The sequence below is a fragment of the Watersipora subatra genome, chromosome 5 (genome assembly GCF_963576615.1).
Source record: "Watersipora subatra chromosome 5, tzWatSuba1.1, whole genome shotgun sequence".
NCBI classification, from domain to species: domain Eukaryota; kingdom Metazoa; phylum Bryozoa; class Gymnolaemata; order Cheilostomatida; family Watersiporidae; genus Watersipora; species Watersipora subatra.
The window spans coordinates 14627808-14655249 of record NC_088712.1 but is presented as its reverse complement, the minus strand read 5'-3'; the positions used below and the strand labels follow the sequence as shown (position 1 = coordinate 14655249).

The window sequence follows — 27442 nt, the reverse complement described above, 5'->3', positions numbered from 1 at the left end:
GCTTTTAGGAGGCAGATTCTGGTTGCATTTGGTAATATTACTAGCTGTGCTACCCGGCGTTGCCCAGGTAATAAGAAAGTCTTTGGCCAGAAAACTGATTTGTATTTAACATATAACAACATTTGCCATTCTAACTCTTAAACTACATATCAAGAGATAAGTGTGTCGTGTAATTGAAATAAAGTTAAAAAGAAAATAAAAACAACTGTAAAAGTTTTAAACTTTTTTGAACAACTGTAACTTTAAAATTTTATATCATGAGGAAAAGTTTTTTTTGTAGGACAATTAAGTTATAAATAAATAAAACAACTGTAAAAGTTTTTGAATAACTGTAAGTTTACAATTTCATAACTTGAGAGAAGTGTTTCATTTAAATAAATTAGAAAAGAAATAAAAATTTAAAGGTGTGCATGTGAACTCATAAGAGAGTAAGGGCTAAATATAGTTTATTTCGCTATGATTACATTCCAAAAATTGTTTGGTATACAATTATATGATTTCAGTTCATTTCAGTGTTGGCATCTGAAAATTGGCATGCAAAAATATTATACGCTATAGACATACATCTAGAGTGGTATAGAAACCCATCATCATTATCCAATGTAATCACCTCCTAGTAAAAATCATCATCATTGACAATAGTAGCAAAATACTATGTTAACCTTGGTAACTATAGGTACCTATAAGGACTTTAGTGAATTTTATGGTTATGATTTGCAAGATAGAACATTGCAATGTAATACGTACAGAGTTGTTACGTTTGAGACAGACGTGCAATCTAAACGCTGAATGTAACTCAAATGAATAGTTTAATAAACGCGCACTTGAAGGAAGTTTTAGTAGGTATTTTATTAAACTTCAAAATTTTAACAGAAGTTTTATCATTTACTTTAGCAAATCATGTTTATTATAGTAGAGGTCAGATATACTGGATAACAAATACGGATAACTTGCCATGATAAGTTCAGCAACGTGTATCTTTTAATCATGTTTAGAATTGGTACACCAATAGCCAAATTTCCAGTTCGGGATTAACTTTTGTTGATATCGCGGGCCGAACAAATTTGCTCTAACAAAAAAAATGAAGAAACATCCCATTGCATATATTTAGGACCCAAAGTATTTCTGAACAGAGACATCATATCGCGTGGGCGCAATGATAAATTAATTAGCATGTACATGGGGTACGCGGTATAAAACAACAACTCTGACCAATATGCTGTTCTAGCTCAGTAGTAGATCATCTGGATAAGAAACTTGCCGATGTATTTGCCCTGAGTTCAAACCCATCAAAACGTGGAATTTTAATATCAAGATTTTACTAGCTGTAGCCCAAATTACAGACAGATCCACACACTTACTTTGAGAAATATAGATATAGGTAAATAAATGATAGATAATTTGCATATTATTGCAAGATGCTGCAAAATTATATTTTTTGATTAACTGACAATAATTCTTTAGTAATATTTCAATAAACATTTATGAAATAATTACGCTATCGCTTGATCTTATTGTTTTAACCGCATATAGTTTTGTCAATTGTAATCTTAAAACACTCTGGCAGTCAGACAATCTCAAACACTAAAAGCATTGAAAAATGATGAAAATGTGCTGAAACTTTTTGATACAATTAATTAGGACCTAATGTGAGCTCACCATTACTCAAATTTTTGAAATGCAAATGAGCACACAGCAGACTCCTGCATTGACCAACATTTTAGTTTGTCATGGAAGTGTAAGAAAAGCAGATAGTAGAAAATCATTATAGAAATTATAGAAAAGTATATAAATGCTTTAAAGCAAAATATCTAGCAGCAATGCTGAAAAATAGCAATTAATCTCCAAACAATCTATTCACATGTGTAACATTTTGGCTTTGTTTTATGCAATTACGTCTGTTATGTTACAAAATAAATTCAGAATAAATTAATGCTATCAGAATTAAAATTTTATAAATTTTTACTGAGTGACTCTATTCTGAGACTTTTGAAAAGATATTGGGGTGCTATTTGAAATTACTAGTAGCCAAAGTCATAATAAGAAGAATGATAGGACCTTAGGTATAAAAGCCAAGTTTATAGACTAAAGTCTAAACATCACTAATACACTTCATTATTATATTACTACCCCTACACAGGCTAATGAGTTCGTCTTTTATTTACCATTACAAAATTTAATCATATGCAGACAATGTTTCGTTAACTTTTTGGTTGCGAAAAATATATTTCACAATTTGTGATATTAGGGTACAACTTATTCCTGAATGTAAACCTTTCTTTGTTGAGCATTTAAATTAGCAACATTAACCACTTGTATTAACTTAATTTATCTTTAAAGTTACTTGCAGTGTTTTCAGAAGTTATGAGACCATATCATATTTTAACAGATATTTGCTTGGAGCGATGGTTTACAGCCTTAATTTTCCTAGATAACATGTGTGTTAGTAAAAAACTGCTTTAGGCCATTTTTGCTCAAAACAATGTGTATAGCAAATGTTATTAAAAAACCATATCCGTCTTCAGCATTTGATGATGGTACATTTTAACCACCTAGGGTCAATGGTGGGATATAAGTTTGCACTGACTGGTATGGATTTTGAGTCTGCAAAAATCTCTACTTCCAAACGCATTGACGTTTGGGAAAAGAGCAAGCACATCCTGAATGAGGTATGAAAGCTATACTGACTAATAAGTTTAAATTCAAATGTTAATATGGGAAAATGCACATTTATTTGTAGCCTTTTAAAAAAATCAAAAACAGAAATAGGATCTCACCTCTACAACAGGTTTTCTTGCACTAAAATTTAATATATGATATCTTATTTATGATAATTCGATTCGTATAGTTGCTCTGCTACTTTATCATTAACTTTGTTACAGAGTAACTCAACTCTTCCACTGATGACATTTCTCCTTATCCTCAATCTTTCTCTCCCGCTTGCTTTCTCGCTCTCTCTTGCTCGCTCTCTCTTGCTCGCTCTCTCTTGTTCTCTCCCTCTCTCATCCACTTTCGTTCACTATCGCTTGCCCTCTTTTTCTCTCTGTCTCTTTCTCTCTCTCGCTTGCTCTCTATCACTCTCTCGCTCTATCTCGCTAGCTCTCTTGCTATCTGATGATCTTTCTCGTTCTTTCGGGCTCTCTCGCTTTCTCGCTCTTTCTCTCTCTTTATTGCTCTCTCGCTCACTTACGTTCGCTTCTCTCCACCTCCTTCTCCCTCTCCCTCTTTCTTTCCCTCTCCTCATCCCACTCTCTCTTTCCCTCTCTCCCTGTCTTTTAATATGTCACACTCTCTCACCCTTTATCTTAATCTTTCACAATCTCTCTCTCTCTCCCTCTTTCCCTCTCACTCTCTCCGTCTCACTCTCTCTCTCTTGCTCTCAATCTCTCACTCACATTCGCTTCTCTCCATCTCCTTCTCCCTCTATTTTTCCCTCTCCCCTTGCCACTCTCTCTTTCCCTCTCTCCCTGTCTCTTAATATTTCACACTCTCTCATCCTTTCTCTTAATCTTCCACAATCTCTCTCTTTTCCTCTTTCCCTCTCACTCTCTCTGTCTCACTCTCTTTCGCTCTCAATCTCTCACTCACGTTCGCTTCTCTCCATCTCCTTCTCCCTCTCTTTTTCCCTCTCCCCTTCCCACTCTCTCTTTCCCTCTCTCCCTGTCTCTTAATATTTCACACTCTCTCATCATTTCTCTTAATCTTTCACAATCTCTCTCTCTCCTTCTTTCCCTCTCACTCTCTCTGTCTCACTCTCTCTCGCTCTCAATCTCTCACTCACGTTCGCTTCTCTCCATCTCCTTCTCCCTCTCTTTTTCCCTCTCCCCTTCCTACTCTCTCTTTCCCTCTCTCCCTGTCTCTTAATATTTCACACTCTCTCATCCTTTCTCTTAATCTTTCACAATCTCTCTCTCTTCCTCTTTTCCTCTCACTCTCTCTGTCTCACTCTCTCTCGCTCTCAATCTCTCACTCACGTTCGCTTCTCTCCATCTCATTCTCCCTCTCTCTTTCCCTCTCCCCTTCCCACTCTCTCTTTCCCTCTCTCCCTGTCTCTTAATATTTCACACTCTCTCATCCTTTCTCTTAATCTTTCACAATCTCTCTCTCTCCCTCTTTCCCTCTCACTCTCTCTCTCTCTCTTTCTCTCCCTCTCTTTTTTCTCTCTCTCTCTCTCCCTCTCTCTCTCTTTCTTTTTCTCCCCTTTTTTCTTCTCTTTCCCTCTCTCTCTTTCCCTCTTTCTCTCTTTCTTTCCTTCTTTCCCTGTTCCACTTTCTCCCGCTTACTGCCTCTCTCACTCACTCTCGCACTCTATTTTTGCTATTTTGCTCTTTTTTACTCCACATTTCTCTCTCATTCTCTCTCTTGCAGCCACTCATTTCAAAAATGACTGTTTAATGGTTTAGGCATCGTCATTGGCTTTCACTCAAATCCATTTGCTGCCTTCTTATGCCATACATTTGGGTAGGGTTCTCTAAGATACAACCATAGGCTTCTTACTTTAAATATTAACTTATTTGACGTCTACTTCTACTAATTTGCTTTTATCCTTACAACTAAAATTTGATATACACCAAAATTTAATTTTCTTCATTAATCAAAATATATGATGTCTTTATCATTTATTTACTTTGTCATATGTTTTATTTAGGCATGCATCTGAGATGTGTATTAAAACTCCACTTGTTACAACGTGTTTTCTTAATTTTGCAAAAAACTCATAAAACTTGACATCTCTAAGTTGGCAAAGTAAAACTAGCAAAAGTCTATGAATAAAGGAAAGATACAGTTTAAAGCTTCTGAAAGTTATACAGCAATCTCAGATTGAGAGTCGCTAAGTCTGATCACTTTTATGAGCATGTATAATGACCGAGAAACTTTATTTTAGTCAATTTCTTCTCAAAACAATTTGTTAGGCACTTTGTAGTCTTAAGGTCAGTCTCACATCCGGCATTTAATAATCATATGTTTTTAACCACTCAGGGTCACTGGTGGTGTTTCACTTGTTGGTGTTTCACATTCCCACTGACATGGCTTTTGAGTCTGCTAGGATATCTTCTGCCAGATTCGTGGATGTCTGGAAAAAGAAACAAACGCTCTCTGGAAGAGGTATGAATTTACTATTGTATGGCTTTTAAAAAATGTTAGTTCCACTGCGAATATGCAAAAAATGCATTTATTGTTAGCTCTCTTTAAAAGTAAACACAGAGAGAGATGATACCTAATTTTTTTTAAACTCAATCCATATGCCGTAAAACCTTTATTTGACCACCAAGGTACACTATTTTTTAACCATTTTTCTATTGTGATAGTCAATTGGAGGCAGCGTTTAATTAAAATCTGGCGGTGTATTTTTCAAATGGCTCGTCATAATTTTCAGAAGATAAATTTAGCCTTATTAAGGGCGGCGTGAATGTCACCTATAATTTGCTCTCTTTTTTGGTGGAGCGATATTAAACCTTTTGGGTGCATTAAATCTGCTAACTTACCTTCAACTTTTTAAAGATCTTTTAACAAATGTACATCAAAAAATTGAAAAATATCTCTACCAGTTGATATCTATTGCTGGCAATTGACCTGCAATGATATTACAGCCGGTGTAATTCTTAGCAATTTGTTGTCATTTTCAATTTTTTTTCATTCTTAAATTGAAGACATATTTTTTATTTTATATCTATATTTAACAGTGTTGCATTAAAAATCATTGCACTCACTGATTTGTTTGCTCCAAATTGCAGCCAAAACTAGCGTTTTATGTGCAATCGAAATTCATCGATTTATGTGCAATCGAAAGTCATCAGCATCGATCCATTGTAGACCGTGTTAAGATAGTCGCAAGAATGCTATTAAATGACATGCTATAAATCTGCGTATTTATTTGACTTATATAATGATAATCTATCAAATGATACAACTATATTCATGAACAAGTAGCATAAACAAACAATACTTATACTACACGCAAAAACAAAAGTCAACATTTTTATAACAAAAATATTTCCATTGTTTGCTCGACTAGCTGCGTTCTGGCTGTTGCTTTTGATGGAACGAACATCTTCTAGTTGTCCAATACAATATACAATTATTTTTAGTCTTAACTTTTTTTTGCATTGTTGAACTAGCCGGTATTAGCGTTCAAACAAATTTTTGGCAAAGCAAAACTTTCATGCGCTGCATTTTGCACTGTTGCATCGTATGAAAGTTTGCTCGCAAAACGTAACATTTGATTCAAAACCTGCAAACTGGTTCTTATATGCATGTTCTTCAAAGCATTTGGACCATGTTAAACAAGAAACTATTAGTCTGAGATAGTAGTTATCTCTATTGCGTTGATTTGAAAGTTCATCTGCTATTATAAATTTAGACAATTTTTTATATATGTAGGCTAGCCTACATATATAAAAAATTGTCTAAATTTATAATTGTAGATGAACGCGATATTTCTACTTCAAAGTAGTTACTTTGAAGTAGAAATATCGAGTTAAACAGAGAACTACTACAGCTAGCCTGAGACCGTTATTGATTATTTTTATGGTGTTGTTTTCAAAGTTTTAACAAAAAAAAATTTGGGATATGGACAATGAGAGAATTAATTGTTATTGATATAAAAACTTTATTATTAATACAACTTTGTGAACCTTTTCTACTGATCAGTTGATGTTTGGGCTCATGAAGATAAAATGATATCAAAGTGGCCGTCAAATGGAGGGGGCGTTTAATTGGAGAGTGGCAGTCTACTTTCAACCCTTCTCTCAGGGTGGCAGTCAATTGGAGGTGGTGTTCAAATAGAGGTGGCGTTCGATTAAAGATTTTGCGATAGTTGCTCTACTTTTTTATTATTACCATTGTTACAGAGTAATTCAATTTTCCATATATTTACATTTTTTTGGAAGCAACCATAATTTCCATCTTTCTATTTATGCCAATTTATCTGAGTCCGTCTTAATCCATTCCAATCTATTTCAATCCATCTCAATCTATCCCTCTGTCCTCCCACCTCTCCTTGTCTCTGTTTCTCCCTCTCTTTCTCTATCCGTCTCTCTCTCACTCTATCTCTCTCTCTCTCACTCTCTCTCTATTTCTCTCTCTTTTTTTCCTTTTCTCTCTCACATTCTGTTGTGTTGACAATGACACTATCATGGTTTAGGCTTAATTGCTTACTACTTACTGATTAATCCACAATAATGCAGCTCTCTTTTCTGCATTATCAGTAAAAGCCAATTTTACTTATTGATAATATAAGCTTGTGTTCAAAGAAACTCGTGTGTGTTCTACTAGCAAGGTCATAAATTGGCTTAATATTAAATGAAAAGAAGAAATTTGAATTCTCATTAACATTTGTCATCAAAACTAAAAAAGGTTTGACAAAGAAGATACACATATAAATATGTTGGTTGATTATGACGAATCGCTAAATTATAGCCAACTGCCCTTGATCAAGAAATGAAGCAGAACATCTTTTGCAACGTGTTTGTGTTTTGATACATGTAGGCAGTTTAGCTTGCTCGAAGATAAGAGAAACTGCTGAAAAGTATGGCAATATCATTGGAGGCTTATAATGCCAGCGTAATTTGCTTTGCACTTTTTCTGGCTGACCACCTGACTCAGTCGTTCTTGTGTGACCGATAGTTAGGCAAACATTAAAACCCTATATGCTCTGTCATAACTTATCCATAGTTTAGTATGATTGCTTCTGTGGTCTTGGATAATTTTTGTTTAATACAGTGGACTACAATTTTTGTAATATTCAAAATGATAAAGTACAACAACAATTTAATTAATATTTTATAAATAAAATCTGTAATACACTTTAGCTGCTAATTTGCTCTTTGGTAAATACCTACTTCTAAACTTATCCAGTTTAGTACATAAAAGTGCCCTCAAAGCAAAAATCTTGTGCAGTAGTAATTGTGAATTCAACTTTATAAGCACATTTGCTTCTTTATACAAATTCTTGTGTTATTATGATACCTCTCGATTTTTTTTTTTCAAAAGATTTATGTGTTTTAATTTATTTTATTTGGTAAAAAATGACTTTAGAAAGCATTATATCTTTTTTAAATGAAAAATTAAGGTTTTTTTTAATTCTATCAATAAATGCTAGCTAAGATATGTACATAGTATATTCCCAATTTATATTATTTGCTTGTTGAGTTTGCTGCTAGACCCATTAAAGTGGATTCTGCAAATATAAATTACGCCAGCCCCAATTTGTTGCAGCAAATTGGGAAAATACAGCCTCATTATGGAGCGCTTAATTGGGCATTTTTAAAATTAGTGTTATAAAAACTGTTTTAACTAACTGCTCGAAAGGTTCTGAAATCAGAACTTATTCAAACTACTATCATTTTTGTAAGGTCTGATTCAAGACAAATCTTTAGGTTTTCTGCAAACTAATTGTATTTGAAGCAAGTGTAAAAATTTTCATACTGCTATTGTCAATTTATTTTTGTGAATTTTAAATGCATTATGATGACTTTCAAGAACTACTATTATAATAATACTCAACAATTTTTTTATTTTCACAGAGCAGGCCTGATTTCATTCCATCGCAACCATCTGATGCCTACGAAGAGGAAGAATTTACCAATACAGGTGTAATTCCGGTTGAAGATGAAGAAGTTGACATATCGGAAAAAGACCGCGTCTCTGAAAATTCTTTGACTGCAAAGGAATCACACCCTAATGCAAAGAATGATCTTTTTTTCTATTTCAAACAGCCTGCTGATGAAAAGAAACACTCGGAAAGGCCTGATTCACCCGATTCAGTTGATAGGTTTTCTGTGAAAAGAGCCGGCTCAACGCTAGAACCAAGGGAGAAAAGCATTCTTAAAATCAAAAACCATAGAACTGGTAAAAAAGGTTTGTCTGCTACTTGCACTTTTGGAAAAAAATTCTACAACAGTTGATCTACCCCAAATAAATTTCAGATCACCATATATTTATGTATGAACTGTAAAACAAAATCTTAGTCTACATGCAATAAAAGGAAGAGACAAAGCTGATGTGACAGCAGTTTTTCTATAAAAACAGCTGTTACAAACACATATAATACATTATAAGAATACAATAAATAATGCCAAAACTTACACTCTATACAAAGGATTCAGCCATCACTCTAATTTATTAAACTTTTTTACACTTGTTCACTCTTTCACTATTGGTAAAAGATATTATGAATGTTCGTATTGTCTTTTGCATTTGTGTTTTATCATGCTTAGTCATTTATCTTGCAGGAATAAACTGGTGGTGCAGAGGTTGTGTTCTTTTCATTAAGCTGTTTCCATTGATCGTGTGTGACAAAGAGATGTCCGAGCAGCCATTTTTTTTTACCATACTCTGTAACATGCAGATGGGAGGCTTTAAGGTAAATAACTTCTATATATTTACATAACCGAGCATAAAAAAGGAATACATTTTTGCTAATAAATTGGTTTGTTTTGAAGTTCATACTATTTATTAAAAATATTATTTTATTCTTTATTCTAATATTTATCAGATTTGTTACTCAAAATCAAAAAAGATTATTCTAGCTAATAAAATTTTAGCCGAAAGATTGAAAATAGTATAAAGTTGTGTTTAAAACAAAGTTTTATACCTGTGGAATTTCAGGATTGAATTTATCATTGGTTGTTAAAATAATTTTTTTCTTTAAATCTTTCCCTTCCATATTCTTTGTTATGTCTAATTCTAGCATTTTAATTTCCTTTTTTTGTTAAAAATGCATTGTTAGATACCCCTCCCCAAAAAGGATCAAAATAATAATAAATGAGGAAGTTTTAAAATTTGAAACAAATGAAATACTAAAATTTGTTTTACTGCGATTCTTAAAAGGTTTCAAATGTCTCAGGTTCAATTGTCGCAAATCACTCATTCAACAAGTTCTCTTTTTTCTTTTCATGTTTCTTCTAGATTTTTATAAACTTGAGTTTAATTGAACTCGGATTCGCCATAAATCTTTGTCTCTTACTAATAAATGTTTAACTCATCCATGACTCTTTCATCTGCAAGTCTAACCTGCTTACTGTGTTTGAGTTACTCTCAAAAATTCTGCTCTAGTATCACATGTACAGTACCTATACTCTTTAATAATTTTTCAACAATGAACAATCTTTATGGTCTGGTCATCAATTGTCAACATCTTCATTCTTAGAACTAAAAATTGTGCTACTATGACTGTGAGTACAAAATTTATCATTGCTTCAGTTTGTAAACCTAGAAAATGCTTTCCTATAACTTTTCATAGCTTTCGCATATTTAATCCCACTTATGGCTATTTTTTCCCACAGCAATTTTCCCATAAAATTGCCACAAATCCAACTTCACAGATAGTATTTTTTGTAGTGTATTGTGCTGCTCCTCACCGCCTTCCTGTTAACTCATGTTGCGACCACCATGTCGTTTACCACTTTATATGTTCTTTCTTGTAACTCGCACCATAATTTTATGCTTGCAGTTTTGAGATGAATTACTTTTACTTTAGCAAAACTAACAATTAGCAATAGTGTAATTTTTGGTCTCGCGAGCATCATGCTTAAAGTTTTTAGAAATAGTTCAATGTTTTTGGCTTCTAAAATACGATAAAATATTTGAATAAAAAGCAAAATTTTATGCATGTGTTTATCAAATACAAAATATGTTTGCATTCCACTATGAGTGTAGCTTTGGGTTTTTTTTAAACTTCATTTTTATTGCATTATGTTTTAGCAATGACCAGTTGTGTCAGATGCACTACAGTTATAGAATTCATTAGGGTTTACTAAATATACAGTCTTGTCTTTTTAATATGAGTTAAATTTTGTAATAATTTTAGACATTTCTTTCTGCTTCAAACATCCTCTTTGCTTTCACGGGACTGCAGATGGAAATTTTGTACACCGCACAAGTTGCCTCAATGAATAACCCCAAAAGAATGGCAGTGTCTGAGGTATGCAATCCCCAACTTCTCCATCAACAAAAACTGTAATGAAAATGGTTCAATATGTTTATTGATAATCTTTCTTCGCCTATATTTTATGTATAAAACCTACCATATTGCCTCAAATTTTTATTATGGTCTACTGCAGAAAAAGAACATTACAAAATGCCAAATAAACAGAACAGACAAATCTAATTTCCTGTTAGCTCACAAAAATTAGTCAAATGGTTGTATGTCATGAAAAGGCTATCACTTCCTAGCATATTTTTGCAATTTTAGAAATCTCTGAGCAGTTTTCCTTAAAAATATTTTCAACAATAAAAACTATTACAATGATGTTTTTGATGGTAAAGGTAAAATTATACAAAATAAAATATTTTTCATAATAACATCCACAATAATAACGATAATATCGGTAAGGAGAATGACAATAATAGCAAATAGAAAGCGCACAAAGTTACGATGCTAATTAAACTACATTGATAATAAAATTATTAAAATTGTAAGAATAGCAAAAATCAGGAAATAAAACATTAGCAATACTACATGTCATAATGCTACCAAAAGGTAATAAACTCTGTATGCAAACAATTTCTAATTAAAAGTACACAACCGAAATTAACTCTATATTTTTGCTTGAAGATACGTTTACAAATTAATAGAAATAGTTAAAATTTTTGTATGTGAATATATATGGATTTAAAATGTTTTGAATATATGATAACTTTCACTACATAGAAAATAGAGCGTAATGATGAAGATAATGCTTACTACCAAAAACTTGTCAAAGTTCATCAAACAGCTGAATTTAGTGTGAGTCTTTGAAATTGCTTCTCCATTTTGCAATATGTATTCAATTAGCTTAGTTGTGAATAATTGCACTGTAATGTTACCATCTTGCATAGCTTGCATTTCATACTAACGTAACTGTTGACGCCGGAAGCTCTAACTAAAAATGTTATCAAGTGAATTATAAATATTGTGAAACAAATATTAATGCTACTCATATCATTTTTGTTTGTTTGAAGTTTTACAAAATACTCAAGTGATCAGAATCAGATTATTTATTATATCTTGTATGTAAATAATCACATTAAAACAAATTACGCGGTGTAGAAAATTATAACACAATTACTTCCATAGCATGTGAATAATGACTGACCAGGTAAGTAAATTGGTAGAACGGCTTCGAGGAAATGTGTTTTAGTAAATCATATGCAACAATAAATGACATGTGCATGTACAGTGTATAAATGTATGTTGATATTACACCGCACTTCATATTTCATAAAAAATCAAAATATTATTATAAACTAAAAAATCCTTTGGTTTAAGCTAAATTTCATCTTGTTTGGCGTTAAATTAACTTTAATCTACACTTGCAACTCAAGTTTGTAGAACTGACTTTCTGTAAGCAACACCCTTTTTTACTATATTTACCTTTTACTAACTAACCTCAGCCTGACCTTGGTCTGACCTTGATTCTAACTTTAGTTTAACATTAGTTTGTAGAGCTAACAATTTATATCAACACTCAGCTTTATTTTTACAAAGTTTCTGAACAATTTTCAGGCAACTAACACTGTTGCATGTTTTTCAGATTCTACCCGTTTTTCTCAACTCGGAGCAGTCATTAACCGTTAACAGGAATGAACCAGTTTGTAATCTTTTTCTAGAGATTACCAACAAGCAATGTCCAGTCGTCCCATCAGGGTCTGTTGAGGAGGAAGAGCATTCCGTCAACAACGATATGCTGCAAGCATATACCATGTGTGGGCATTATCCTGCAAGTAAATATGAAGTGTTGATAATTTACTTCAGGGAAACACAGGTAAATAGAATGTGGAGTACAAGCTAAATAGAACCCTTTTAAAAATGTTTTATTGTTTTTCTTGTGATGATGCGTCCACTTTTTAGCAGGGATAGCAATCTATAAGTGCTTGAAAGCCTTTAATGTCATCATCTGTCTATATTTGAAAGTTTAACAGATTAAACGTGTTGAGTTATTCTATCTGTTTTTTCCTAGCAGTTTAATCAATTACTAGTCAACCCGTAAAGCTTCCGCGGCTGTGTTTTCTCTGTTTAGGCGTTATTCTTCACCACACTCGATCAAAAGTTTATGTTAGCCTTTAGTTGACCATTGAAAAAGCCAAGAAAATTCCAAGTTGGGTTTTTAAGATGTTAAGGTTGCTGATAAGGCTTCATGGGTCATTTCCATTGCACTCAAAAGGTAGAATAATAGTGCATTGCTTGTTCTAATTATTTTTCAGAAGGCATATCATTCACCAATATTTTATACAATTGGTAATATCTGAAAACTTGGTTATTTTAAACAAAGTTTATTGTGTGAAAATTAAAACATAAATCCTTCAAAAATGCATGTAATGACAAAGGTGTCTTGTGCAGTTCCAAAAGATTATAGAAACAATAAGACAATAGAGACGCTTAAACTTAAAGTAATTAACGTGTTAAATGAAATATGGTTTTCTACAATTATTGCAATAACAATTTGGACACTAATCAACGGGTAACAGTGATTCACAAATTTACCTTTGTAAGCCTAAAACACAGTAGCATATTCAACTTATTTTTACAAAAACAATAACAATAAACTAATAATAATCAAACAATTTAAACTAAATAAATGAAACAGATATTTAACAAAAAAAATAAATGAAATAAATTTTATAGATCTAGTAATTACAAAACTGTAAATGAAACTGCCAGCTCCCTTTAATCTCAAAAAAAGATTCTCTGTGTATCACCAATGCAAATATATATTTGAGTAACCTATATTACTTATATTTCATATTACTTATATTATACACAAGTGTATAAAAATATATTTATTTATATAAATATATTTATATATAAATATATAATTATATATATACTTGTATATATATATATATATATAATAAATATATATATATACATATATATATACACATTTATATACATATATATATATATATATCTGTATAAGGTTGGCGATCTTCTTCAGACATATATGTGACTAAAAAAGGAAGCCTAACGGTGAATACAGAGTCGCTACTAATGGCAGCCCGGGAGCAAGTGCTCCCAACAAGGCAACTCCAAACAAAACTCTATAACGCTAGAGACGGTCCTAGAAACAGACTGTGCAAAGAAGCACCTGAGACCATACAACACATCATCAGTGGATGCAAGCAGCTAGCAGGAAATGCATACACTGAGCGACATAATCATGTCGCAGGTGTTGTGTATAGAAGTCTATGTGATGAGTGTGGCCTTAATACACCACAAAACTGGTGGGAAGCTCCTGGTAAGGTCAACGAAAATGACTGCGCTAAAATCGTCTGGGACTTTTACATGCGGACTGACAAGCACGTCCCAGCAAACCAACAAGAAATAGTGCTAGTGGACAAGGAGAAAAAGAGGGTTTCTATAATAGATATAGCAGTACTCAATGACTACAATATGGCGAGCAAAGAAAAAGAAAAGGTAGAAAAATATCTCTTTCTTGTAGAAGAGATTGAAAAATGCTAGGATGTTAGGACAACTGTAAAACCAGTAGTCATTTGGGCGCTGTGCGCAATAACACTGGCGCATAAATTATGGCTTGCCCTGATACCGACAGCAATCAACTCACGTGAGTTGCAGAAAAGTGCACTATTGGGAACAGCTAAGATATTGAGGCGAATGCTAAAACTCCCAAGTCTCTGGTAGGAGACCCGAGTCAGAGCAGTAATTATCAACCATACGGGTTAACTGGGGTTGGAAACAATTTTTTATATAGCCCTGGAGGCCACCCAGAGGCCGTGGCCTCCATCTCCAGAAAGATGCCCTAACTCCTGACCGTGGCCGGAGCCAGGGCATCTTGCCATCTTTTGAAGCAATATGTGAGCACTAGAATTTACTTCTTTCACTATGTCTCTGGCATTGGTTTTACTAGGTTCTCGACCACCTCCTGCTAGGAGCAGAAAGTTCATAGAGTTCATGCCTACTGGCATAGAGTCCATGCCAACGGAGTGCTGTTTTTTGTGATACTGTGCTTCCCCGCTTGACAAACGTCGCAGCTCTTGATTAGTATCTTTACCATGGCTGTCATCCCTGGCTTATACCGGTCTATTAGAAGTTGGCTGATTGTCTTACCTACCCCAGAGTGAGCAAGGGTGTGAGTCTACCATAATATTGTCTAGCTAATAGGTGGTGGATATGCTGCTCACCACCAAAGCTGGCTATAAGGGGATATCTGAACTTCCAATACATGATTTAGTCAAAGTCTGTGAAACAGCCAATTTTGGTGTAGCTACCAGAGTTGTGGTTCTATCAGCTCTAACTAAGTCTACATAAGTTCCTCTGCTCTAGCAATGGCATTGTAAATATTGGCCACCAGTTTTTGGCAAGCAGCTTGCATCCGGACCATCTTTCTGTCTGTGTCCTTTCGAATTTTCACTGAGCCATGCAACAAAGTCTCAGGGTGGCCTTGGTTGATCCTGGGTTGGCTCTACAGCCGCTTCAGCAGCAAATGAGCCCATGCAATCAACCTTTTTTGTTCAGTCCTGACGACCTCTGGCACAGCTGATAGGTTTTCTTTGAGTCTTTTTAAATATTTCTGATTCTCCATGGCAAGTTCCTTGCAAGTCAGTTTTTCATCTTTCAGCTTAACGAGCCGACACTGTCAGCATTTTCAACAGGTCTGTTGACTGAATCCATCAGCCTTCCTATGCGAAGTCTGGTTTGAACTTACAGGGTTCAATAAAACTCAACTAAAATTTTTAACCACTTTGGCTATCTACTTGTTATAAAGCCATAATCTAGTATTGCTATTTAATTCTCCTGAATAGCAAGGCTATTATTCTGGATAGCTATGGTCGACTCATTAGCCTGCACAGCTGCTAACATTTTGCGTTCAGTTGTGGTCTAGTCAATCAAATATACACACACACCCATCCTGAACTCTCACTTGCCTTATATACGATACATACTACAAACAACTTAACATGATTTCAGTACTTTAAGACTACGCCCACCATACAGTGACAATGCAAGTTTACAGAAATGGCAAATAGCGGTTTTCTTAAGCCACCTCCAAATTTCCTGGCAAGGTACTCTCCTCAAAATCCGAGACACACTAACAGAAATGGGACAACGTGGTTAAAACAGTTTGTCTTTTATTTGACAGCAACAGAAAAGAATGCTAAAGATGAAAATGTCCAGGTGACTACTCTACTCACATTTTTAGATCAAATGTCACAAGCTGTTTAGGACATTTGACTAGTCTGCAAGCAACAACAAAAATAAAACCCATCAAAGGTGCTAGTTACTAGTTACTTTGCCCTCAAAGTCAAGGAAGATTTTGAATTGTTTTCCAAATAATTGCAGACGAGGGTTGTTTCTTCATTAAATGCAACTCAGAGGTTTTTGCACTTTGAATTCGACAGTAGGATCAGTTTTTTTACAACATTTGCAACTCTTTTTGGAAGGTACAGATTTATTAGGATATCATTTGAAATAAGTTCAGCTCTGGAAGTTTTCCATAGAACTGTCAGCGAAATATTTTCTGATAATGCCGGGTAGAAACATTTGTGAATGATTTGTTAGTTCATTTGCCTACAAAAACATATCATGATGCTATACTTCAAAAAGTGTTGAAAAAGTGCAGATAAGTCAATCTCCAACTTAATCTAACAAAATGTAGAATTGAACAGCTAGAACTCAAACACCTATGGCACATAACAGGACAAGGAGTTATACGCCCTGACCCCGCAAAACACCAAAGCTATTATTGATATGGCTACTCCAAACTGCCAATAAGATTTGCATAGGTTGCTAGGCATAGCCACATACTTAAACAAGTTTTGCCCTAATTTGGCTGAGGTTACAGCTCCTTTTATAAATCTGACAAAAAATATGTTCAGTAGTTTTGGAAAGCTGAACAAAAAAAGTCACTTTAACAGATAAAGTCATTACTTAGTAGCGGTCAGCTACTTAAAATGTTTGATCCTGATCAGCCGATCAGACTAGGTGTTGATAGCTCACAAAATAAAATAGGAGCAACCATTCTGCAAAAAGGTCAGCCAGTTGAGTTTGCAAATTGCAGTTTAACTAGGGCCCAGAAAGCTTACGCACAAATAAAAAAGGAATTTCTAGCCATACAATTTAGGTTAACTAGGTTTCATCAATATATTTAGGGTCAGAAAAAAGTTATGTAGTCTGATCATTTGTCATTGCTTGGTATCAATAAGTAAGAGTTGAATGACCTCACACCTAGGTTACAAAGAATGCAACTTCGAACTCAGTTGTATGATTGTGAGCTGATTCACAAACCTGACAGCATGATGTTTATTGCTGATGCTTTGTTTAGGGCTTACCTCAATGACTACTGCCCAGACAGTGTAAGCTTAGTCATTAGGTATTATCAACAAATACATGCTATAACAACTGAAATTTTGTCAAACCAAACACACCGTGAACGCTTTATCAAAGCCACCATAGACGATCCTACTTTAGACACGCTCACATCATACATAGTAAATGGCTGGCCAGAAAACAGGCGCTCATGTTTAAAACCTGTAAAAGCATTTTGGAACGTGAGACAGGAGTTGACTGTACATAATGATATTGCGCTAAAAGGCAGTCAGTTAGTGGTACCAATATCTCTCAGGGGAACCATTATTAACGATATACATAAAGGACACCTCGTAACTTATAAGTGCTTTGAAAGAGCTAAAAACTCAGTATACTGGCCAGGCTATATTGGCAATATTGCGGATTTAGTTAATGCTTGTGAGACATGCAAAGAGAATGCTAAAGCAAACAATAAGGCCACACTTGAACCATACAACATTCCTGGCTACCCCAGCATCAACAATTTCCAGCTAGCAAGCATTGAATACTTGGTTACTGTAGATAGATATTCAAGATGGCCCGCTTGCCATGAACTTAAAAGTTCCACGTGCAAGCAGATAATTGAATTGCTAAAACAACAGCTTTTGAACAATGCATCACACTTTACCTCATTTGAGTTCAAATCTTTTATTGAAGCTTATGCTGTCAGCCATATAACTGTTAGTCTACATTTTTCTAGATCAAATGGATTGGCTTAGCGCATGATACAGAGGGTAAAGACCAGTCTAATTGAAGCACATCAGTCTAGTCAAACACTTTATAATGTCCTAAGTGTACTTAGAGCTACACTACTAGGTGATGGCCTCTCAGCTCCTTTAGTCTCACTACAAGATAGAAACATAAGATCAACACTGCACATCATACCTAAACAACTGAAATCACGGTATATCAACACAGATAAAGTAGTTGAAGTGTTAAGAAAACGACAAGCGCAGTCTGAGTTTGGTAACATCACAAATAGCATGCCTCATAATTTTATTGAGGGCACAAGTGTAGGTAAAACTGGGACACAGGAATTGGGTTGAAGGAGAAGTTACAAAACTTGCTGACACTCCATGCAGATTTATAGTACAATTAGATGATGGCAGAGTTTTCAGGAGAAACCGGTTATTTCTTAGAACAAAAATAATTGCTTCCACAGCTGCGAAGTCAAGTTGCACACAACCCAGTTATCTCCACATACATAGAACAACCTCATTTAGAACGCCTAGCACTGAACGGTTGGCTGAGACAGTGCCGGTTTCGAACATATCACATGAGGTTGCGGTTGGTGGTTTGGAGGAAAAGTAGTGCTCCGTGTGGCTCCAGTACTGTCACCAGAAGTGGAAGAGTTTCAAAACCAATAGACCAATAGTGGAAAATATTTATGACTAGATGTTTACCATAAACATTGTGTCTATGGAAAGTTTTTAGCGCAGCAGTCAGTTTATATTTACACCAGTTTAGATAATGTGTAATATGCATTCCTGCTTATTGTAATCGGTAAAGTTGCTAATTTATTTTTGCTGTTACTCGTTTATTTGTCTTGTTTTCAGAAACAGCTATATGTTAGAAATATTTTATCCTCCATTGCTGGTTTATTAGCTAAAATAGCTAGGTTATTATTCTGGATAGCTATGGTCTACTCATTAGCCAGCACAGCTGTTAGTATGTTGTGTTCAGTTGTGGTTTAGTCAATCAAACAAACCCACATACACATCCTGAACTCTCACTTGCCTTATATATGATATATACTACAAACAACTTAACACTGCTTCAATGAGGAATTGGAGTGAAGTGCAATCTGTGTGTAGGAGGAACAGTTGACCATACAATAAACACCGAAAATGCTTTGGGGCCTTTACCACAGCAAGCAACTTTTTCCGGGTCCCACAGTAAATCCTTTCAGCAAATACCATAGTTTTGCTAAAGAGCGCGATCACCCTCTCAGTTCTTTTCTGTACTTGTAAAAGCATGATTCCTACTCTGCAGCCGGTGGCATTTGTATACAGGATATATGGCTGGCTCAAATCAGGGTAGCCAAGTACATGGACTGACATTAGGTGTTCCTTTAACTGTTCAAAGGTTTTCTATTCTTTTTTGCCTCATGTCCACTCTTATTTTTCCAGTCAGCCGGTGTAAAAGCTCTGCTGTAGTAGCAAAGCTGGGAATGTACTGCTGGTGGTTACCTACAGTACCCTAAAAACCTTGTAACTTTCTGAGTCATGTGTGGGTCAACCACTACAAGACTGCCCATTTCCTCTCTCACTCAGTAACCACCCTCTTTTTGCTAACCACAAAGCTTAAGTAATGAGCCTGTGACTAGAGCAGCTTGCATTTGAAGGGTTTCAGTTTTAGCCCAACTTCCTTTAGATGTTGAAAAACATTTTGCGACTGCAGTAGACAGGTGTCTGAATCGGAAGCTATGAAGATAATGTCATCCAGGTAAAGCAGTAATGTTTTCTAATGCAAGCCATGTAGTACATGCTTCATCAACATCTAAAAGTTTGCTAGCACAGAGGTAAAACCAAATAGCAAACCCTCTACTTTTAAAGGCAAGAACGACTAGCAAATGCCGCCTTCTCTTGTGAATTTTTGTTCATGGGCACTTTTCCAGTAGTCGCTGTCTAGGTTCAGTGTAGTGAAGTACTTGCTGTTAGATAATGCATGAAGACTGTTGAAATCTAAAAAAGGGGAGTTGTTGTTGTTCTTTTGTTCACCAAAAAAGTGGTAAGCATACTGTTCAGTGACGGCATTAAAACTCTAATTAGTTGACACAGAACTGCCTTCTGCCATCCTTGTGGACCAACACCACCGAAGACTTATTGGCGAATGTAGCCGGCTTGATGCGTTCTTTGCGCATTAGTTCTTCAAATTGACGCTCAGACTCCATCTCATTGTTGGGTTCAAACTGCTGGGAAACCTGTTGGATGGGTCTGGTCCCTTTGTTCCTTAAAATAAAATGCTCCAGCTGAAAAGTTTGTTCCACATCTCAATCGAGAGTGCTGAAGATGTTTTGATAATGTGTCAGCAGCTATGCCAGTCTTTCAGCCTGCCCCGGTTTTATGCATTTTTCCTTTGCAATTGTCAACATGTCCATCAGTTAGGCTGACACTTCTGCATTCAGCATATTTTCACTCAGATGTGCGACACCAAAGTTCGAAAGGAGGCCGCATATCTGAATTGGAAGCAATGACGATGATGTCATTCGGGTAGAGCAAAAGCGTTTTCTAATGCAAGCCATGTAGTACATGCTTCATCAACAGCTAGAAGGTCGCTAGCACAGAGGTAAAACCAAATATCAAACACTTTTACACTACGGGTGAGAACACGCTTTCTCCTGTGAATTAGTGCTCAAGGGACTTTGCCAGGCAGGTCCAGACCATTGACCAGGTTCAGAGTACTAAAATACCTGCTGCTGGACGATGTATGAAGTCTGTTGAACTCCAAAGAAATAGAGGTGCTGTTGTTTGGTTGTTCACCAAAATAATGGTAAGCACACTGTTCAGTAATGGCATTCAACTGTCATTAGTTGACACAGAATTGTCTTCTGCCATCCTTCTGGACCAACACCACCAGAGACCTCTAGGCGCATTCAACCGGATCAATTAGTTCTTTGCTCAGTAGTTCTTGAAATTGAGGCTCCGCCTATGTCCCCTTTTTGGGTTCAAGCTGATGGGGAGCCTGTTGAATGGATCTGGTCCCCTCCTTCATTGAAATAGAATGCTTCAGCTTAATAATATGTCCTACATCTCAGTCGCGAGTGCTGAAGATGTTTTGATAAAGCGTCAGCAGCTGTGCCAATTTTTCGGCCTGTCCCAGTTTTGTGAAGTTTTCCTTTGCAATTGTGAACATGTTCCTCAGGCTGACACCTCTGCATTTGGCGTATTCTCACTCAGAGGTGCGACACCCGAGTTGGAGACAGGTGGCTCGTCATTTACCTGGTGGTCCGTCACTCTCATATAAGCGCCAACCATGGAGCAGGTTTTGAGGTTTAGAGAATGTTCAATGAAGTTGAGGCACATTGTAACTACATTTCCTTTTGGCACCAGCAAGCTCAAGCTAGTAGCCAACAGCAGCTCACCTAGGCAACCTTTGATCACTCTTAACAGGCAGCAGTTCATTGTGGTTACATGACATCAAACGACCATTTCATTCCTGGCCAGTACTGCCAGACCAGGCACCACATGAACTTTGCTGAATGGCGGCTGACTGTGTCCGTCTGTACAGGTCAGAGGGTGGCCATTTACAAAGAACACGGGCTGTTAGAATTTTATGGTGCACTGGTGGGCCATCAAAAATGGTATTCTCAAAATGGCATCCTCGCTGATGTGGCTCACTACAAAAAACCTCTTTAGTCTTAATATCCCGGAGCCGTACGGGTAGTCGCAGAACTTGTACAATAGTAATGATGTTTGTTCTATAGTGTGATTAATTAAAAATATAACTTTAACCAAGTTTAATAATCAGTATGATGTGGTAATGCAAATCAATAATATTAACAAAGCAGTTTAAACTGTGGAAATCTACATTAAATAAATAATAAAATAATTATAGTAGTTTAATAATAAATTAAATAATCTAATTATTTACTTAACAGTAATAAATTAAAGACTTACTTTAGTATCTACTTAACACTAGAAGGATATTGAAAATTAACTAAGCGATAATAGCCGTGACTCAAAAGCAATGATTAAACATAACAGATCTGAGCGATCTAGGAATAGCTGGTAATCATAAACTAATAAACCTGAGCATAAACTAATCATGATCTAAACGGGTAATCACAAACTTCAAACTTGTGAAAATGTGTTTTGCTAATTATATGGTATAAAAAGATATTTTCTGGTTTGACTAGACTTTTTTAGCAACATACGCTTTAAATGAAAAAAGAAGTTTAAAGATGGTTTGTATTTCATGTTGAATTGTTTCTTCGTAGTAGTTGTAATAAAAAGAAGCTGGTAAAGCTGAAAAGCTTAGTTTTCGCTGCTTCACTAGCGCTGATGGTTTGCTTTGAATTCACTTTGCTCACTTGCTTTAGCGTGTAATGGCTATTAAAGTCACAAAAATTAGAGGAGGCTTGCTGGGTAATATGCCAACACTCTTTCATTCTCAAGTTTTTTTACTGATTGAGTTGATTTTTAGTTTGAAACTTCTTTGACAATTAATAGCACTTCTTTTTTGAATAATAGTTTGGTCAGAAGAGTATTATTGTTGATTATAGTTTGACTGTGCAATATCATTTACATTATTTTGTAGTGCAAATAGGTCTGCATCATACAACTGTGTCACATAACCAAAACTAAATTCAAGATAATTGGTTTATGACTGCACATTTGAGACGTCTTTATCAGTTTATAAAGTGTCATTGAAAGTTGCGTTTTACCAGTTGTAAACTTGAATGAGTTTAAAAGTACTTCCTACTGCTTAAGAAATTTAATTTTTATGTTAGTTTTGGAGATTTAGATGTAACCAATTTGAAAATTTTTATTTTTGTAAGAATAAGTGCAATACAATTTTTAGTGGGCTTATAAAAGTTTCTAGAAGCGTCTTTTGCCAGTTGGTAGCTACATGTAGTATGCGAAGGCGTTATTACTCATTTATCTGGTAAAACTGTGAAATTGCATGATGCAATAAACATATACTATTTTCTATATGAATATGTCATGTTTTTACACAACATGGAAAAATAGAAAATAAAATTAATATCAAGTAAAAAACTTTCTACATGCTTTCAATCTAGTTTTTGCTAGCTCTAAATCTAACAAGTAACATATATGGCCCGCTTAATGCTTTTGTCTAAAATGAGGTTGGTTGAGTTATGTCAGTGGCATCAGGCATTATTTTAACGCTAGTAAACTAACACTGCTACTAGACACAAATATCGCTGATAGCAGATTTTTGGGAATTGTGAATTTGTAAGTGTTAGCAAGTCGAGGAAAAATATCATAAACCATTTTTGTCATAGATTGAACTAGTTTTTTGCTCTGGTTAACATATTTAACCAGAACTAAACCTAATTATCATTTGTATACTTTAAACTGGTTTGGCTAATATAAGAGCATATTTGTAAGTTGCAAAGTATAGAAATACTCTACTTTTACTCAGTTGTTAAACATTTTTCATAAGCTTTCAGGACAGCAACCTTCTGGCAGCAAAAATGACTTTGATAACATTGATAAACATCAGGGCCAAAGTGATATAAATAATTTTGTAGAAAACCAAACAACATACATTCAGGAAAAGTTGCAGTACTCTTACATGTCCACCATCTAGGGTTGCTGCTGGAGCTACTTGCAATGATGGGATTGGTGGTGGTAGGGATGGTAATGATGATGGCCACAAAAGAGGTAGATATGATTGTGATGTTAAAATCGAGCGAACTAAGGAAGAAAATAATCAGACCAATCACAATCTGGAATACCATGGAGTTTGTCAGAGTCTCAACAGGTTTGTTACATAAAAGAAAAATGCAATGAAAATAATTCTAAACAGTCGTTTTCTAGTTATAATCTTATCAAGTCAACCAAAACTCACTTTTATGCACACATCTTTACATTGGAAGTTTGCATATCTTATCAGACAGGGCTATAACTTTTGCCTTTTTAAAACTTTATGAAAATTAATTTTTAGCATGCAAAAAAGAGGAATAGAAAGTCCTCCTTATATTTTTAGAATATTGAGTCCATAAGTATACTGAACTGAGCACATAAATTAAAATTTACCTAACTCTGTCAATCAAGTGTTGTTGTTACAAGAATTAGTCAGAGCGGCACTTATAGTATGACTCGGCATGCCAAGTAAGAAAAATGTTTTGCTAAAACTCTCATAGCAATCCAACTGCCTTGTGTACTAAATAGGTCAGGTAAAAAGTGATGCATTGTGTTACTTTGTTGTAAATAAAAATAAATATATTGCATTGGTCAAAACAAAACATCATAAATGGGCCTATACCATATTATTGCGTTAAAATGACTTTTAAATGTGTATTAAGAAACAATATCAAGCAGTCGCAACACAATAGTTCCAACTCATTTACTCAATTCATTTACTATACAATATTAGTATGTGCCTATTTTGGGGTACAGTAATCTTAAAACACTTTTTATTAATAATTAAACAAAATGAATCAAATACATAAAATAGATAAATATCTTGCATACTCTGGTGCAAAGAAATTTCTCAGCAAGTGTTTCCGTAATAGTACTTGATAGTTGTGTTTCTTAAAAGTTCTTTACCTTGAAAACTGTCTAATGAACACAAGAAAAAGAGAACGTATTACAACTGATAAAAAGACAAGTTATTAACCATCAGTTTATTAATCTCTATTTCAAGGATTTTCAACTTTTCTAAAACCTATTTCACACAACAATTGATGCAATACTTTGTAAGCAAATATTACTCATTAGCCACAGTCCTGACCTTTTCCTAAAATTGTAATTTATAAAGTGTTTAAAAACATGTTGAGTAACAAAGTGCTTTAAGTGAGTTGCAGTGAATAAGGAGAGTTATTATTGTTAGTGATAAAATTACTTCCTGTAATTCGCTCATCTGACCATAATCCTATCTTGACCGGCTTCCTCTGGAATTTGGTATGAGATCCGATAGAGGAAGTACTATTAGCTTGTTATACATTACTAATTATCTACAGTAAAAGACAGAAAACTGAAATAAAGAATTTCACACCCTCTCTAAGTGCAATGGCTGGTGAGGATATAGGTGATTATTGTTCTCCTCTGCTTCCTAAAACCATAAATATTTGTGGCAGGTTTTAACAGTTGCTTGTCATTTAAACTTTACTATGAGTTTAAAAGAACTATCGACACATCAATGATAACAGTAAACAAAATAAGTTGATCGATCAAAAAATAATTTATCAACAAACTATGAAAAAACTTTTATGTAGGAAAACCACTTGTGATAAAACCTGTCGTGATTTTTTGGTAATTAGCTAAGAGCTAAATTAATTACTTATTTTTGTTTTGCTGTGGCTCCCTGCTCAATGATTAGAATAACAAAGTAAACAATGAATAATAAATCATGGCTAACAGTAATGAATTACTTTGTAAAAATCAATTTAATTTTTACAAACTTTTTTTGCCATGTTTCCTTGTGAGTCTTGCAGTTGAGATTTGAAGAAGAAATTTGTTAAACTATTGAAGTACAGTGTTTTACAATATTTGAATTTCACAGGTTAATTGACAATGTCGGTGCAGAAGGACATAATGACAAAGATAGAGAACAACCTAACCAAGCAGTAAACCCTTTGAATAACTTAGTGTGCGAGCCAATTCCATTAATAGGCTTTGGTGACCAAGAAAAAGGTTTAGACACGGATGATCACTTTTACGTTGACAATGAATTCCGTGAAGTTGGACCAATTAGAGACAAAATGTGAGTAAAATTTTATCATTTTTACAGCAATTTTAACACTCCCTCCTATCAATATGTTATCATGATTTTATTGGAACCGGCTTGTTATGAGAACCAGTGACAACTCACCAGTATTTCTATTTTAGACAGACGCCTCATGACGATGAAGACAGTGACGACAATGACAGCAATGACAGCAATAACAATAATGATGACAATAACGGCGATGACAACGATGACAATGATGATGACCATGACGACGATGACGACGATGACGACGATGATGACAATGAAGAAAATTACGACAATGAGGATAAAGATGCTGAAAAACGACGTCGACAACGACGACGATGGCGACAACGACGGCGACAACGGCGACATCGATGGCGACAACGACGACGACAAAGAAGACAAAGACTACAACAACGTCAGCTACAACGAAGAGGAGGATGATGACACTGCACAAATTGAATCCATTTTTTATCTGTGCAGACAATTACAAAAAATTAGCTCATTATGTTCAATTAATCTAGAGGCTTTGGTGTTGCATAGTTTGGCAGTAGTATTTGTTTATTATGGAATGCGTGTTAAAATGTTATAAATGAGATAGGTAAAAAAATTATTTATATATTCTTGCGTATATCTTTGCTATTTTAATTTTTTTCTTATTTCTTTAACAAATAATAATTGTTTGCAGCACCATCACGCTAAAAATTTATTCTCTATTAACGATTAATCCATAACAACAAATGTTTTCTCTCTATGTATACTTATGTAAATGCATATAAACCATATAGGTATTTATTCATATACCTTTTCACTGCACATAACTTTTGCGTATAACTCTCTAAGTATATTTCATATGCAGAGCTTATGCAAAGAAAACAGCCGGCAGAAAATATTTTGGTTAAAACTTCAACACTTTCAAAATGTGTTACTTCATATTTACATGTACATCCCATAATTGATAATTGAGAGTTGCATTCTCTTTTGGAGAGTGCTGATAACTACATACATTTCTGTGTACATCGTGTAGTTTGCTTATGAGTTTGACAACCTAGCCTACATATGATGTAGAGCTTTTTAACCTCTTCAATGTAGAAGAGGTTAACAAACCCTGTGTTATAAGCTTGGTTAAGCCTATAACACAAGGTTTTTTTACCTCTTAATCTACGTAAGAGGTGAACATGTCATAATTAATTGAAAAGACACAAACGGATCAGTATACATCACAGGGTCGTGACCTTTAGAAAAATCATAACTGCACATTAAAAGGTACTCACTAATGCTCACACTAGAACTGTATTTGATTGCAAAAAATGGTGTCTGAATGTCTGGGTAGTTTCATTAGCAATGCACTAGCAGTAGTAAATATATTTCAGCCATACACTATCCAATAATAATAATTGCATTACATAATTTTATAGAAACAGTTAATAAGTACCCATTGATGCCAGGATGGAAAATGCATCGTAATCGCAATAAATTTTTATAGTTGCCAATGATTAAATTAGATCTGTTTGTTCATTTTAAATGGTTGACAGAATGCTTAGAAAGTAAGACAAAAGAAAAACCAGAAAAAATGTCAGACCGGTAGAAGAGAGATACAAAAAGCTGCAACTTGAACTCAATAATTGATATGAATTAGGAGAGAGACAGGCAGTCATGCAGGCAGTGAAATGCACTTTTTTCTGAGCTTTTCCCCGCAATCAAGTTATATCTCTTTATATCTTTAAACATTCTACCTGTCAGATCACGCCAAACATCAGAAATACTTGCATG

General features: G+C 34.7%; 1 protein-coding gene across 1 annotated transcript; it reads left to right on the top strand.

Moving 5' to 3' along the window:
• Window positions 1-19: 19 nt before the first annotated feature.
• On the top strand, window positions 20-26113 carry LOC137396627 (uncharacterized). Its single transcript, XM_068082946.1, has 10 exons — window positions 20-67; window positions 2557-2669; window positions 4981-5106; window positions 8526-8859; window positions 9234-9364; window positions 10811-10924; window positions 12516-12746; window positions 23505-23737; window positions 25481-25681; window positions 25807-26113. The coding sequence occupies exons 2-10, from the start codon at window positions 2562-2564 to the stop codon at window positions 26111-26113; spliced, it is 1785 nt and encodes a 594-aa protein (XP_067939047.1). The 5' UTR covers window positions 20-67; window positions 2557-2561.
• Window positions 26114-27442: the final 1329 nt, after the last annotated feature.

Excerpts from the sequence above, each read along its gene's own strand:
- LOC137396627 (XM_068082946.1), top strand. The coding sequence starts at position 2,562 with ATGGTGGGATATAAGTTTGCACTGACTGGTATGGATTTTGAGTCTGCA. Across the intron at positions 10,925-12,515 it reads AAAGAATGGCAGTGTCTGAG|ATTCTACCCGTTTTTCTCAA; the intron begins GTATGCAATCCC and ends CATGTTTTTCAG. Across the intron at positions 12,747-23,504 it reads TTTACTTCAGGGAAACACAG|AAAACCAAACAACATACATT; the intron begins GTAAATAGAATG and ends ATAATTTTGTAG.